Genomic DNA, 17,582 nt, shown 5'->3' with positions numbered 1-17,582 from the left:
CGAGTGCACAAATTTTTGTGCACCGGGCCTCTAGTATATATATAAGACAGGACATAAATTTTATGGTTTAGAGCAGAAGTTGTAACTATTTTTTTTTTTTTTTTTTTGCCACCTCATTTGACCGGGCCTCTAGTATATATATAATTCTTGACATAAATTTTATGGTTTAGAGCAGAAGTTGTAACTATTTTTTTTTTTGTACCAGAGTCAGTTGTATAAAAGGAAAACTGAGCCCTAGCTTGTTTGGCTCAGAGGATAGAGTGTTGGTCAGCCTGCGGACTGAAGGGTCCCAGGTTCAATTCCAGTCAAGGGCACATGCCAGGGTTTCGGGCTCGATTCCTAGTAGGGGCATGCAGGAGGCAACCAGTCAATGATTCTCTCTCATCATTGATGTTTCTATCTCTCTCTCCCCTCTCCCTTCCTCTTTGAAATCAATAAAAATATATTTTTAAAAAACTGAGTAGACAAGCATACTCTTTTTAAATTTAATATATTTGAATTTAAGAACTGTGCATTTACAAATCATTTACATTAGATACTTAGAAAAATTCAATTTAGATACCTAGAAAAATGCAATTTTAGTTAAGATATTGTACATTGTCTTTTAATTGTACATATGTTGTAGGTTTGTGTAGTGCATGAAAAATAGTCTGGAATTAGTAATGAGCAAGTAAGACACATAGCAAACAGTGAATGAGTACACCTGTGCATTATTTTAAATGAATGATGAAACACTAAAATTATATATTTTTTCATTTGTAGTTATGCAGAAGTTAGGGCTGAAAGACGACGAGAACTTGGCATTGAAGAGTCTCTTCCTGAGATGGCTGCTGACAAAGTATGTATCTTGCAGGTTTTTTGTGTTTTGTTTTGTTTTAATTATTTCTTTGCAATGAAAGACAAGATTCACTAATTTATAGGAAAATTATTTTTCAAATATTTTATTTTCTCACTTGTGACAGGGCTATAAATTTTTACTTTAATATTTTAAAACATCATCTGCTTCTAAAAAAGATTTGAAGGGCCTGCTGTTTAGTGATAATTGGATGAGTGACATGTAAGATCTCACATTTAAACTACCATTTATTAATTGTCTATAATATGTTAGGGTCTGGGTAGGTTCTTTATATGAATTACAAAATATCTTTTACTCCTCAAACATCCTTACATGGTAGGCAATATCCCCACTTTCAAAATATTGAAACAAAGGCTTTAAGGGTGGGGGGAAACCTCCCCTAAAGACACATGGCTGGCTCCTGGCTGGTGTGGCTCAGTGATTGAGCATTGACCTATGAACCAGAAGGTCACAGTTAGATTCCTGGTCAGGGCACATGTTTGGGTTGTGTGCTTGATCCCCAGTAGGAGGTATGCAGAAGGCAGCCAATCAGTGATTCTCATCGTTGATGTTTCTATCCATCTCTCCCTCTTCCTTCCTTTCTGAAATCAATTAAAAAATATATTTTTTAAAAAGACACATGGCACCCGGCTAGCGTGGCTCAGTGGTTGAGCATCAACTTAATGAACCAGGAGGTCATGGTTTGATTCCCAGTCGGGGCACGTGCCCAGATTGTGGGCTCTATCCCAGTGGGGAGCGTGCAGGAGGCAGCCGATAGATGATTCTCTCTCATCATTGATGTTTCTATCTCTCTCTCCTCTCTCTTCCTCTCTGAAATCAATAAAAAATATATATTTTAAAAAATAAAAATATAAATAAAAAGACAGATGGCTGGGAAGTTATGGTCAGAATTTGAACTCTGGTTTCTCTTTTCATTATATCATGTAGAAGTGTAGTGTATTAGTTACCTATGGCTGTGTAACAAAACTTAATGATGTAAAATAATAGTTATTAACTCCTAGTTTCTGTGGTTAAGAGTCCAGGCAGAGTGTAGTTGGGGCCTCTGGTTCAGAATTGGTCAGGAGGCTACAGTCAAGGTGTCAGCCTGGGTCTCTTACAAGGTGTAATCAGGTGTGTGGAGGCCACAGTTATCCAACGTTCACCTGGGGCAGAACCTGCCCCAGGCTCGCTTTGATTGTTGGAAAGATCTGATTCCTCATGGGCATTTGGGCCGAATTCTTGATTCCTTGCTGACTGATGGCCAGAGGTCACCCTCAGTTCCATTCCAGGTGGTCCTTTCCATCAGAGCAAGTATGCAAGAAGATCCAGGGAGAGAAAACCAGCAAGATGAAAGTCAAAATCTTTGGTAACCTAATCACAGAAGTGATATCACGTCACTCTTGCTGTTCTGTACATGAGAAGCAAATCACCAGGTCCAGCCTACACTCAAGGGGAGGGATTATATAAGGGAGTGAATACCACAAGGTAGGAATCATCATGAGGCATGTCAGAAATTGCCTACCACAGGTATTTTCGACTTGCAGAAATAAGTGGAATGAGAAGAGGCAAGAATCTATATAAAAAGTGTGTTAAACAGGCAGTGTGCCAGGGACAGTATGGGTGATATTTTTCAGTCATTCAGTAAACCTTATTAAGTACCTTCCGTGTGCCAGGAAGTACCAGACATGGCTCAAATCAGTGGTTCTCAACCTTCCTAATGCCGCGACCCTTTAATACAGTTCCTCATGTTTTGGTGACCCCCAACCATAAAATTATTTTCGTTGCTACTTCATAACTGTAATTTTGCTACTGTTATGAATCGTAATGTAAATATCTGATATGCTATATGTGTTTTCCGATGGTCGCAACCCACAGGTTGAGAACCACTGCGTCTAGATGGTAAGAATGCAGCAGTGAATAACACAGACAAGTTCTCTGCTCTCATGGATCCCACATGAAAGAATGTTTTAAAGAAGCTTTGTATATGTAGAGGAAGAATATCCAGTATGTTCTAATAAAATAAATTTTCTGAGAAAAGTGCTTTAAATCTAGGGTTCCTGGAAATGAGGACCATTATAGAAACTAAAGTAATATAGATTGTTCCCCTTTGCTTCTTCATTTTCCCTCATGCCAGTGTCCAATCCTAGTAAATTCAACTAGCCCTACTTCCAAAACATACTCCATCCGCTTTCTCACCATGATTATTGCTACCACCATGTTCTACTGGGAGTTAGGTCCATTTGAGATATATTTTTGAGAAACTTCAGTGTAGGGTGGTTTTAAAGTCACAAGTCTAAATTTGATAACCAAAGGAATGGATGTAGAGAGAGATAACAACCAAATGCTAAACATTAATGTTTGGGCGTGAAATAGCCGTGAGGTAGGAGTAAACCAGAAAGCTAAGTTGTCCTAGGAGGTGTAGGGATTACACCTAACGTGGAGTAGAGGAAAACATTGTTGGAGATGAGGAGTTCCTAGAAAGCTGAGAGGCCAGGACAGACTTTTGGATGAATCATCCACATGGATATTGAAATTCTGTAGAAAAGTCAGTGTTGGAGTGAAGAGGAAGATTTTGAGCAATCAAATGCTGTATTTACAAAGATGCTTATAGTACCTTGTCTATAAAGTGCCATCTTTATTCTGATGTTTATTTTTTACACTTTCTTTATTGCTTTAATGTGATAAATACACATAACAAAATTTACCATTTTATCCAGTATTAAGTGTACAGTTCAGTGGCATTAAATACATTCACACTGGTGTGCAGTCATCACCACTAGCCACCAAACTTTTTCATCTTCCAAAGCTGAAACTCCATATCCATACTCATTAAACCATGACTCCCCATTCCCTCCTTCTCAAGCCTCTGGCCACCACCAATCTACTTTCTATTAATTTGACTCCCCTTAGGCACCACATACAGGTGGGATCATACAGTAATTGTCCTCATGTGACTGGCTTATTTGACTTGGCATAATGTCCTCAAGGTTTATCCATGTTGTAACATGTGACAGAATTTCCTGAATAATATTTAATTGTGTGTATATGCCACATTTTTGTTATCTACTTGTTCATCATTAGAACTTGGGTTGCATCTATCTTTTGGCTATTGTGAATAATGCACCTATGAACATGGGTGTACAAATATTTGTTTGAGCCTTTGCTCTCAATTTTTTGAGCATATACTCAGAAATGGAATTGTTGGATCATATGGTAATTTTTTGTTTGTTTGTTTATTAAAGGTATGTTTTTATTGATTTCAGAGAGAGGAGGGAGAGAGAGAGTGCGAGAAACATCAATGATGGGAGAGAACCATATATTAGCTGCCTCCTGCACCCCCCCTACTGGGGATTGAGCTCACAACCCCTCAGGTGCCCTGACTGGGAATTCAACTGTGACCTCCTGGTTAATGGGTCGACACTCAGCCACTGAGCTATACCAGCTGGTTATTTATCTATCTATTTATCTATCTAATCTAATCTATCTATCTATCTATCTATCTATCTATCTATCTATCTATCTATCCATCCATCCTCACCCAAGGATATGCTTATAGGGTTGAAGGGGGGAGGAGAGAGAGACAGACAGAGACATTGATGTGAGAGAGAAACATTGATCAGTTGCCTTCTGTATGCACCCAGGTGGGGATCAAGCCCAAAAACCTGGTATGTGCTCTGACTGGGAATCGAACTGGCAAACTTCAATGCACAGATGATGCTCCAACCAATTGAGCCACTCTGCTGGGCTCTATGTTTAATTTTTAAGCAACCATCTTACTGTTTTTCATAGTAGCTGCATTAGTTTACATTTCCATCAGCAGTGCACAGGAATTCCAATTTCTTCATATTCTCACCAACACTGGTTATTTTCTGTGTGCCCCCCCCCCTTATAATAGCCATTCTGATGGATGTGAAGTAATATATTATTGTGGTTTTGATTTGTGTTTCTCTAATGATTGTTGATATTGAGCATCTTTTCTTTATTGATCATCTCTATATCTTCTTTGGAGAAATGTCTGCAAGATCATTACTAGTTTTTTAACTGGATTATTTGGGGGGGCGTTGCTGTTGAATTATAGAGTTTTTTATATGTTCTGGGTATTAATTTATTATCAGGTAAATGACTTGTAAATGTTTTGTCTCATTCCATGGGTTGCCTTTCCACTCTGGTATACTTTTCTCTGGTGCACTTTTGTTGCTTGTGCATTTAATGTCAGATATAAGAAGTTATTGGCCAATCCAAGGTCATAAAGCTTTGCTCCTTCTGGAAGTTTCATAGTTTTTAGCTCTTATGATTAGGTAGGTCTTTGATCCATTTTGAGTTTGTTTTTGCGTATGGTATATGGTAAGAGTACACCTTCATTCTTTTGCATCTGTTGTTTCTTTAAATCGAGAATGAAGCCAAAACCATCTGGCTATAAAAAATAAATTTTTATTTTTTTATTTAATACACAAATATCATTGCTTTGTTATGAGTGAAAACTGATTTTGGGGGAGAAGGCTTAGTAAGCAATATTGATAATTTGGGGTCTCTGAACTGAACCACAAGAAAACATTTATTTTACTCTTTCTCCTTAGAGCCAAGATTCTGGGTCTGATAACCGTATAAACACAGTCAGTCTCAAGGAAGCATTGGAAAGGTTTGATCACAGCCCAACCCCTTCTGCTTCCTCCCGTAGTTCAAGAAAATCATCTCACACTGCAGTCTCAGACCCATCCTGTGAGTACTCTAGCTTGAAAGCAGACTTCCTTTAAAGAGATTGTTTCTAAATTGTGTTACTAGTATCAGTATTGTTAATCAAATGGTACTTTAAAATAGTTTTTACATTTCAAAATATATTAAACTTTTCAGTGAGTAAGAGGCATATTGCTCACATTTAACAAAGAATTAAGTTTATGAAGTAACCTATAAAATATATGTGTAGTAATGTTGATGTTGTTGTTTTTAATTCCCTCAAAAAGAAAGCAAAACTGTTTATTCCTTTTATTTCTTTTACTTGTAAAGCCAGTAAGTATTCTTCAAATTTGCTTTTTGAAAGTTTTTAAAGAGTCTTTATGAAGACTTGCATAATTGTTATTAGTAACCTTTTTTTAAAAGAGTAATTTTTAATATCTCATGGTATTAAAACTATATATATAATAGTAAGGAGAAAAGAGGTTGTGGTGAACTACTCAACATTGTCGGTAGAACATCAGAGGTTAAACATAGGATTTCTGAAATCTTAGGGAAAAAATTTTCCCCTACTATAGCTGTTTCTTTTCAAAAAAATATTATTTTATTGTGGTAAGAACACTTAAAATGAGACCTACCCTGTTAAATGTTTAAGTGTACAGTGTTATTGTTGACTATAGGTACAGTGCTGTATTGTAAATCTCTAGAGCTTATTCATCATGCTTAACTGTAATTTTATGCTCAGTGATTAGTAACTCCCCACTTTCCCTCTGCCCAGCCCTTGGCAACCACCATTCTCTTTAATTCAACAAATTTGACTATTTTAGATATCTCAGATAATGGAGTCACGCACTCCTCATCTTTCTGTCATTGCTTATTTCGCTTAGCCTAATGTCCTCAAGGTTCATCCAGTTGTTGCATATTATATAATTTCCTTCTTTTTTAAGATTGAATAGTATTCCATTGTTTATAAACAGTGGTGGGCAAAAGTAGGTTTACAGTTGTGAGTATGTGAAACACAGGTTTATTTTTGTATTATTTATTAATTATTTTCCATATGAACAACTGTAAACCTACTTTTGCCCACTGCTGTATATACCACATTTTGTTTATCCATTCATCTGTAAATAGACATATAGCTTGTTTCAAATTCTTGGCTATTATGAATAATGTTGCAGTGAACATAGGAGTGCTAATATTTTTCAAGATCCTAATTTCAATTATTTTTTATAAATACTCAAAAATGGGATTGGTGGATCGTATATGGTAGTTCTGTTTTTAATTTTTTTGCGAAACCTCCACCCTGTTTTCCAATTGCTGTACTGTTTTGTATCCCTACTAACAGTGTGCAAGAATTCTAGTTACTTCACATTCTTGCAAACACTTGTCTTTTTTGTGTTTTGTTTTTTTAATTAATAGCCATCCTGACTGGTGTGAGGTAATATCTTATTATGGTTTTGATTTGCATTTCTCTCATGATTGTGATGTTGAGCATTTTTTCATATACTGGTTGGTCTTTTGTATGTCTTCTTTAGAGAAATGTCTATTCAATTTCTTAGGCCATTTTTCAGTTGAATTCATTTTTTTATTATTGAGTTATAGGAGTCATATCATTATTATATTTGAAGTTTTTCTATTTCAAACCTTTCTTTGTCCTTAAAAAAGGAGTAATTAAAAAGAATCATCTTATTGTTATAGATTTCACTTTTATTGAATAATTTAGAAAAGGAACTCAAAAACCTTATTTTTATTCACTGAAGTATGTTTTAAGATTCATTTTTGAAAACTGTATTTTATAAAGTACTAATTCTCTTCTGTTTTTGTTGACTAATCTCAGCAACACCAACAAAGATCCCAACGGATACTAGCACTCCTCCCAGACAGCATTTACCAGCTCATGAAAAGATGGCACAAAGGAGGTCATCATTTAGTATTCAGGTAACTCTTTTGTTAATATTCTTCTGAATAAAGATTTATTAAAGGGGGAAAACAATCATCCAAGTGTTTAGAAACTCATTGGTTCATTTTCCCATTCTATAAAGATTAAAATAGTTCATCTGAGTTTAAATACTAATGACTTCCAATTAAATCTAGTCAGCTTTTATTGAGAGCCCATGTAGGGTAATGTGGCAGATGCCTTGGAAGATAAAAACATGAGTAGGGAATAGGCATTTTCAATGTAGAGGGGAAGACATGCCTGTACTCAGCTAAAAAAGTGTGAGGCAAATTGTAATTCAGTTATAAAGATACCATGATGGTATTTCTGGTGGAAATATTCATGTATGGGAATGATCATCACTCCAGTGTTGTTTTCTATTTTGCTTCTAGTCGATAAATTCCCAGTCTATTGGTCAATCATTAACACAGCCAGTGATGTCTCAAGCCACAAATTTACCAGTTCCACAAGGCATGTCCCAGGTATTTTTGTTTGTTTGTTTCAGTTGAGTGTTTTGAAATAATAAATTGTTTTTAAGTTAGTACAGATTTTAAAAATATTCTTACAGATGCAGTAATCTCAACTGTGGGCATTTAGAATAATATCTGGGGATATTTTTGATTGTCGTTGTTTTAGGGGTACCACTGGCCCTTAGTTTAGTAAGCAAGGACCAGGGATGCTAATTATCTTTCAAGATTCATGACAGTTTTGTACAACAAAGAATTACCTGCTTAATATGCTATAACACCTCAATTGAGAAACACTGCAGGTAGAAATGTGATACAGATGAAATATAGCTGTTCATTTTGTTCTTCCTATGGATATTGGAAGAATCAAGTAATTTTCATGCATTCATTCATTTGTTCACAAATAGAACATTATTGAATTTCTTGTATGTATCAGATATTGCAGGTGGTGATAGTACAAAATATGTAATATCTATACTAAAATATATTTTTACAATGACGAGAACTGCAGTTCAATACATAGTCTATATAGCCCGATAGGTGTACACATTAGATGGATACAGTGCAGCCTGAGAAAGTGAAGGAAAACATTCTGGAAGAATTTTTGCTTGATCTGAGTCCTGAAGGAGGCCTAAATACAGAAGTTAACAAGACAAAGGAGAAGTATTACAAAAGTGACAAGAAATTGCTTTTTATTATAAATTCCCAGCGTGTAATTTATGATTCCGTACTCATTCAGTGCCTCAGACACATTAAAAAAATTACTGACTAGTAGTAAAAATAATTCAAAATTTTCTTACTGGTTTGTTTAGCATTAAATATACCTTGACTTAACAGTGTTTTAATTTCTAATAATGATAGATAAAAACAGTATTTTTTTTAAAAATACCTTTGCTTTATATGGCATTTATTTATTTATTAATACTGATATACATATATTGACAATGCATTAAATTTCCTAAACGTCATAATTTTTACTTTTAGCAATGTATGATCATGTAAGGTGTTTATAATAGCATTGTGTTATTAAATATTATATGCAGTTGTCACAGTTTTTAACATCATTGAGTCCTCAAATGCTTTTTATTCTGAAAGTTAACAATTTTTATGTAAAAATTTAGACATACTTCCAATATTAGTTCATTAATCTCAAGATACTAAATAAGCATTTAACATTTTAAAGGGATATGTTCATGAAGTAAAGAATATCTGCTGTGTCAAAAATGTTAATAAGTGTTCAAATCTCATATGTTTTGTTCATAAAGATACTTTGCCTCTTAGTTCTATGATTTTATTTATTTTCTTTGTTTCTATTTTCTTATTTCTACTTAATAGAAGTTCTGTAAGTGGTGCAATGTAATTATCCAAAGGTATAAATAAATTTACTTAGGATAAAATATATTTGTATATAACATTTTGAATAATATTTAAAAAAATAAAGGAATGAGAGAGTTGAGGTACTACATTTGTAGTATTTTCTAACACCATATGTAATCTAATATATGGTCTGGTTATTATCAACTTCAGAAGTTAAGGGTTTGTATACTTTGAAAGTAATATTCTGTATCCTCAATGCAAACTTTTGAAGTTGACTAAAAGCTTTTGGGGGGCATTTCTCACTTTTAGATGCAGTTCACTCTTGGAAGACTATTTTAAGACTCAGACAGATTTCCAATAAAATAAAATTCTTCCTGCTCTTATACTGTATCCTGTGCTGAATATTCATGGAAAAAATTAAATGAGTGTAATTAAAATAATTAAGTGTAGACTTAAGTAGTGAATCCCCAAATATGGCTCAATTTCAAGCAGTGGTAAATAAAAACTGCTTATCACTCAGGTAAACCATAGAGAAATAAGTAAGACTGAAAGCCCTGTTAATAGAATAACTTTTTTTCATTCATGTATGTATTCATTAATTCATAATTGCTTAGTCTTTAAAAGCTTATGTTTTGTACTTAACCCAAGAACAGTTTCAGTTGAAAATATGAGAAAAATATTATGGTTGGTTATCTGTCAGATTTCTGTAAGTTCCTAATGATGTGCACAAAGAGGATATTCTGGGGATGTCAGAATTTGATATGAATAACTCTACGTGCAGGCTACTTTTTCCATTGTTAAAGGGTAGAAATCAAATTAAGTAATTTGTTCTAAAGTGATGGATCTACAATATGATCTCAGGTTTTTTAACATCACTGTGTACTTTTAATCAGTCAAGATGCATTCAGGAGTCAAAAATATGAACAGGGGTATTATAAAACGATAGAGGCCCAGTGCACGGATTTGGCATAGCCTGCGGGGATGAGGCAGAAACTGGCAGTCCAAAGCTGCCTGCTTCTCCTGCCTGCCACTCCTGCTCATCCCTGCCCCACTGTGCCTGCCGCCACCGCCGCTCGGTAGACTCGCTGCCACTCTGCTGCGGTGGCCAGCCATGAGCCCTTGTCTGGCGCCCATCTGTCAGCTGAGCGGCACTCCCACTGTGGGAGCACACTGACCACCAAGGGGCAGCTCATGTTTTGAGCGTCTGCCCCCTGGTAGTCAGTGCGCATCATAGTGACCAGTCATTTGGTTGCTTAGGCTTTTATATATATAGGTTGTTAACTAGTAACAGGGATTAACTACTAAATTCTTAAGACTACAGAGATAACAGATATAGAGAGCAACTCTAACCATAGTGAAAGGGAGAGTACCCAAGGAAGGAACAACTTGGAAGACTTCCTCAACCCCTCCCCTAAACTTCTCTTCTAGGCCAGGCTGAGACTCAGATCCCACTGGGGGAGGTGTGGCTGTAGCCAGTGGATGGTAGAGAAGTTCACTGAGGTGTCACAGACTAGGGCTAGAGAAAAGGAAGCCACCTGCTGGGGTACCAATAAAATTTGCTGGGAAGCTAACCACTTGGATCCTAGTGAGACTTGCTAGAGAACCACCTGCTAGGGTGGATAAGACCTAGTAGGAAGCTATCCACTGGCAGAAGAGCAAGAAGGAAGAACACCAGAACCAGAAAGATAAGCACCTCCCTTTGCAGTATCCTCCAGCACCATAAACTGGTGTCACTCAGTTTGTGCCTGCTGGCAAAGGAGAACTATTTGTAGAGTCCAGCTCCAGTATGACAAAGGCAAGCAAAGATGGGTAAATTAGCTGATAGGCATCCATTGATAACTGGCAAGACATTCTTAGCTCATGATATACTGCTTGCTTTTCTCATTGCACAATTATGAGAAATAAGTAATTCTAAAATCCTTTACACTTTTTTCATTCATGATACTTCAGTTTCAGTTTTCAGCACAATTAGGAGCCATGCAGCATCTGAAAGACCAATTGGAACAACGGACACGAATGATAGAGGCGAATATTCATCGGCAACAAGAAGAACTAAGAAAAATTCAAGAACAACTTCAAATGGTCCATGGTCAAGGGCTACAGGTAAGATATTACTATATTTGATTTTAACAAAGCATGCCAATCACATTTTAATTTTTTAGGGAAATAGACTATTTTTAATTAAAAATGACATGCAAGAGAAGCTCCTGGTCAAGATGGCAGAATAGGTAAATGCTGTATTCGCCTCCTCCCATGACCACATCAAAATTACAACTAAATTCCAGAACAGCCATCATTGAAAACTACCTGAAGTCTAGCTGAACCGAAGTCCTATAACTAAGAATATACAGAAGAAGCCATGTTGAAATTGGTAGGAGGGGCAGATATGCGAAAGGGGCTAGTCCTACATCCATGTTTGGTGGTTGAGAATGTGCAGGGATATCTCAGATGCCCCTGAGGAGCAAGGGGTCCCAGCCTCATGCCAGGCTCCCCCAACCCAGGGTTTCACCGTTAGGAAGAGAAGTCCCCATAACTTCTGACTGTGAAAACCAGAACAAATTGTGGGTGAGTAAGAGAGAGAGCTGCTGGAGTCCCAGTCCTCCCTTTTACAGTGTCTGCACATAGGGTGTTATTCCCTCTGAACTTCAGCACTGAGGCAGCAGCTCAAAAAATGCCAGGGACATACAGGGAGGAACTGAAATGTCTGGCTTTAGGTTAGGGTGAGGACCGGAGGGGCAGCTTTCTCCCAGACAGAAGGGCTGGCAGAAGCCATTGTTTGCTAAGCTCTCCCCCTGCAGGTGCAGGCATGCACCATATCTTGAGCCTCCATCAATCTGGCTATCACTGTTCCCCCTGCCCTGGTGATTCCCTGAAACCCCTTCCACCCAAGCTTTTTCCAGTGGCTTTTCAATATAGACGGCCTGTCTTGGCTCATGCTGCGGACTTTCCTAAAATCTCTCAAAGGTTCACAACCCCAAACAAGCAGCATCTGGTCTCAGCATGCCCCATACTTCTTCCTAAGTAGCCACAAGCCCAGCACTAGTGGAAGCTGGCCTCAGTTAGCAGCTTAGCCTCTCGAGCCAAGCACTTCCAAACCCAGCACAAGTGGTAGTCATCTGCAGATCACTTTGTAGCTGATACCAAGTGGCCCTGGGCAGGAGATAGACAGCAGCTAACCTTGGCCTGCACCTACAAAGAGGCCCCAGAACCAACATACCTGGTGACCACTTCAGTCTACACCAGAGCACCACCCAACCACCTCCACAAATAAGTCAAAGGGCAGACTCACCAGGTACCAGAGCCCTCCTAAAGCGGGTCCTGCACCATAGGGTCAGCTCCTGCATAACAGCTCCTCCACTGTAGTCATGGCCAGTCCTCACAGTCTATTAGCTTGAGGGTTAGTCCTGTCCACCAGCAATCAAGGCTCAACTATAACAGAAGGGCACACACAACCCACACATCTGGAGCACTTAGCTCAGATGATCAGGGAGAGTGCACCATTGGGCCCCACAAACACCTACTACATAAGGCCCCTCTACCAAGACCAGGATATGTAGCAGCTCTACCTGATACCTAGAAGCAAACACAAGGAGGCAGCAGAAATGAGGAGACAAAAGAAATGACTCAAATGAAAGAACAGAACAAAGTTCCAGGAAAAGAACTAAACAAAATGGAGACAAGCAGTCTACTAGGTGCAGAGTTTGAAACACTGGTTATAAAAATGCTCAAAGATCACAGAGAGAACTTCGACATAGAGACAGGAAATATAAAAATGGAGACAGAGCCCTGGATTGGTGGCTCAGTTGGTTGGAGTGTCGTCCCGTATACCAAAAGGTTGCCAGTTTGATTCTTGATCAGGGCACTTACCTAGGTTGGAATTCGAAGGGTCGTGTATGGGAGGCAACCGATCGATGCTTCTCTCTTACATCAATATTTCTCTCTCTCTGAAATTAATAAACATATCCTCCAGTGAGGGTTTTTTAAAAAAATGGAGATAGAAAACAAGACTGAAATGAAGAATACATTAGAGAGAATCAACAGATTACTAGTATATGAAGCAAAGGATCGAAAATGGAGATAGAAAACAAGACTGAAATGAAGAATACGTTAGAATCAACAGATTACTAGTATATGAAGCAAAGGATCCAGTCTGATTTGAAAGATAAGGTAGCAGAAGACATGCAACAGAACAACAAAAAGAAAAAAGAATCCAAAAATATGAGGATAGTTTACGGGGCTTCTGGGACAACATCAAGTGTCCCTAACATTTGCATCATAGGTGTATCTGAAGGAGAAGAAAGAGAGGAATTGAAAATTAATGAAGAAAATTTCCCTAACATGATGAAGGAAATAGACATACAAGTCCAGGAAGTGCAGAGAGTTCAAAAAGATGAACTCAAAGATTCCTACACCAAGACATATCATAATTAAAATCCCAAAGGTTAAAGCTGAAGAGAGAATCTTAAAAGTAGCAAGAGATAAGCATTTATCTAGAAGGGAGCTCCCATAAGATTATCAAATAATTTCTTAACAGAATCTTTGCAAGTGAGAAGGGGTTGGCACAAAATATGCAAAGTGATGAAAAAAACAAGGACCTACAACCACAATTACTCTACCCAGCAAATTTATCATTTAGAATTAAAGCATAAAGAGCTTCTAAGACAAGAGAAAACTAAAGGAGTCTATGTTAAAACATAAAACCAGTACTACACATACACCATGACCAAGTGGGATTTTTACCGGGGAAGCAAGACTGGTAAAATATCCACAAATCAATAAACGTGATACATCATATAAACAAATTGAGAGACAAAAACCACATAATCATATCAATGGATGCAGAAAAAGCATTCGACAAAATCCAACACCCTTTCTTGATAAATAACTCTCAGCAAAGTGGGAACAGAGGGATCACACCTCAACATAATAAAAGCCTTATATGACAAACCCACAGCCAACATCATACTCGATGGGCAAAAACTAAAACCATTTCACCTAAGAACAGGAACAAGACAGGGATTTCCATTTTCACCACTCCTGTTCGACATAGCACTGGAAGTGCTAGCCATAGCGATCAGACAAGAAGAAGAAATAAAAGGCATCCAAATTGGAAAAGAAGTAAAACTGTCATTCACAGATGACATATTGTACATAGAAAACCCTAAAGACACGATCAAAAAATTATTAGACTTAATAAATGAATTTGGCAATGTAGCAGGATACAAAATTATCATCCAGAAATCTATGGCATTTTTATACACCAATAATGAACTCACAGAAATAAATTTTTTAAAAAATCTCATTTACCATTGCATCAAAAAAATTAAGATACCTAAGAATAAACTTAACTAAGGAGGTAAAAGTCCTGTACTTGGAAAACGACAGGACGTTGAAAAAAGAGATAGAGGAAAATATAAACAAGTGGAAGAATATACCGTGTTCATTGATTGGTAGAATCAACATCATTAAAATGTCCATACTACCCAAAGCAATCTATAGCTTCAATGCAATCCCCATTAAAATACCAATGGCATTCCAGCAGATGATATTTCACACTTTTGCTGAAATGTTTAAGACTGACAAAAATAATAAGCAAAACTGTTGGTTGATACCTAGTTTGTTTTATTTATCTTATTTCCTCCACCTGTTTTCATGAGTAAATGTTCATCTGAACATCATCTCTGGTTCTGTATTTTGGTTGTGACTGGTTTAAATATCACAATGCCCACCCATTAGCATCCTCTCTTTATATGTTAATGATGGAGGTATACTTTCTTCAGCCATTCCAGGACTCATGAGAACTTGTCCTCTCCTCAGAATCTTTAGAGAAGAACAGATAAGCATATGAGTTAGGAGGAAGAAACCTGTTTTTGTGTTGTGGCTGTTGTAAAAAATGGCCATTCTATATAATAAAAGCCTAATATCCTAAACATACCAACGACATATTTCACAAAACTAGAACAAACTCTCCAAAAATTTATATGGAATTAAAAAAAAAAAAAAGACCCTCAATAGCCACAGCAATCCTGAGAAAAAAAGAACAAAGTTGGTGTGATCACATTACAGATATCAAGTTATATTACAAAGCCACTGTTCTCAAAACTGCATAGTACTGGCACAAGAACAGACATATAGACCAGTAGAGCAGAACAGAGAACCCAGAAATCGACCCAAACCATTATGCTCAATTAATATTTGACAAGCCCTAGCCGGTTTGGCTCAGTGGATAGAGTGTCAGCTTGTGGACTGAAGGGTCCTGGGTTCGATTCCAGGTCAGGGAACATGCCTGTGTTGCAGGCTTGATCCCCAGTAGGGAATGTGCAGGAGGCAGCTGATCAATGATTCTTTCTCATCATTGATGTTTCTCTCTCTCCCTCTCCCTCCCTCTCTGAAATCCATAAAAATATATTTTTAATTATACATATATATATATATAATTTGACAAAGAGGCACGAGCATACAATGGAGTCAAGACAGTCTCTTCAATGTTGGGAAAATTGGACAGATACATGCAAACAAATGAAACTAGACCCCATACTTACACCATACACAAAAACAAACTCAAAATGGATGAAGGACTTAAACATAAGATGGGAAACCATAAAAATCTACCACAAAAATCTTAGAATACATAGACAGCAAAATATCAGATTTAGCTCGTAGCAGTATGTTCACTGACACATCTCCTACAACAATAGAAACAAAGGAGAAAATAAACAAATGAAACTACATCAAAATAAAAGCTTCTGCACAGCAAAAGAACACATCAACAAAACAACAAGAAAGCCCACTGCATGGGAGAACATATTTGCAAATGTTATCACCGATAAGGGTTTAATCTCCAAAGTCTATAGGGAACTCATACAACTTAACAAAAGGAAGACAAATAATCCAATCAAAAATGGGTAAAGGACCTATATAGACACTTTTCGAAAGTGGACATACAGAAGGCCAAGAGACATATGAAGAAATGTTCAAAGTCACAAATCAGCCGAGAGATGCAAATCAAAACAATGATGAGATACCATCTCACACCTGTCAGGATGGCTATCATTAACAAATCAACAAATGACAAGTGCTGGCGAGGATGTGGAGAAAAAGGAACCGTTGTACACTGTTGGTGGGAATGCAGACTGGTGCAGCCACTGTGGAAAACAGTATGGAGTTTTCCTAAAAAAATTTAAAATGGAACTCCCATTTGACCCAGTAATCCCACTTCTAGGAATATATCCCAAGAAGACAGAAATACCAATCATAAAGGACATATGCCCACCTATGAAAAAAGGCATCCCACCACCCCTTCTATTGGGCAGGGGATTTGGATGTTAAAAACAACTTATTTTGAGTAGATGACTACCTTCTAAAATAGCTAAAAGAAACCCATTCTCAGCTAATATTGAAGGGATAAAAACCTTATAATTTATGCAAATTCATAATATTATTTTTACAAAAATTCCTTAGTATGATGCCAGTATTATTATTTCATAAGGAAAAGGTCAAAATGATGTTATTAAGAACTAGCTTTTCTCATATGAAGCTAGATTATATCATCTTTGAAAGCAAATTAATATTTACTATGATGATCTGTATTTGCTATTAGGATATTTGTTACGAATCGGGGTGCAGTTCTATTGTGTTAAGGGAAATGAACTGAAATCAGAACTCTTCATGACTTTATCCCACTCCTAGGACCATAGGCTGTCCTTTCATTTTTCAAAGCAGGCAAAGGTTAAGCAGAGAAAAGCCTCCACTAGCATCTTGCCAAATTCTTAATACAAGTAAAGACCAGGGCCCAGTCTTCTTTTGAGTGATGGATGTAATTTCCCAAGCAGGTAGATGGGTACACCAAAAACTAAAGGGGCCCTGAAGATGAAAATCAGAGAGATATGGACATCCCCCTCCCAAAAGTGAAGACTGTGAAACTTATCCCTCTTCCACACTGTATGATATAAAGGGAAGGCTCATTAGTTAAAACTCCTTGTCTTCCTATTTGATACCTAATTGAGCCACAATAAAAGGACTATGTAAACCTTCTTTGTTAGTGAGTGTTTAATCAGGGGAAGACTGGAATGGAAGTTCTAGGGGAGGGGATAGAACTTCCTTGCGGATTTGTATCTAAAGTGAAGTTGACAGGGCACTCACTAGCCCTTGCCTTGTAGACTACCAGAGAGAGCTGTCAGCTTCCAAGGGAAAGAACAACACACTAAGAGATAACTTCACCTAAAGATGACTTTGCATAGAGGTCAGACTAAATTGCCCTGATTTCCTTGACTACTCTCTACCTCAAGGAATATTCCGCAACAGAGTAAAGAGACGAATGGCAATGGAGGAATGGAGAGAGAAACAGCCAACACAT

At 37.2% G+C, this 17,582-nt stretch overlaps 1 protein-coding gene across 5 annotated transcripts in view; it reads left to right on the top strand.

Moving 5' to 3' along the window:
- CLOCK (clock circadian regulator) overlaps nt 1-17,582 on the top strand; it is a 115,735-nt gene that overhangs the window by 80,047 nt on the left and 18,106 nt on the right. For all 5 annotated transcript variants that reach the window (XM_005877164.2, XM_014548482.1, XM_014548479.1 and 2 more), the window contains 5 exons: nt 763-838; nt 5,413-5,554; nt 7,344-7,444; nt 7,835-7,924; nt 11,177-11,329. In XM_005877164.2, coding sequence (XP_005877226.1) covers nt 763-838; nt 5,413-5,554; nt 7,344-7,444; nt 7,835-7,924; nt 11,177-11,329 — 562 coding nt within the window. The remainder of the gene's footprint in view (nt 1-762; nt 839-5,412; nt 5,555-7,343; nt 7,445-7,834; nt 7,925-11,176; nt 11,330-17,582) is intronic.

Source organism: Myotis brandtii, unplaced genomic scaffold, assembly GCF_000412655.1.
Source record: "Myotis brandtii unplaced genomic scaffold, ASM41265v1 scaffold51, whole genome shotgun sequence".
Taxonomy (NCBI): Eukaryota; Metazoa; Chordata; class Mammalia; order Chiroptera; family Vespertilionidae; genus Myotis; species Myotis brandtii.
The sequence above is the reverse complement of the archived record's forward strand: the minus strand, read 5'-3'. Positions and strand labels throughout refer to the sequence as shown.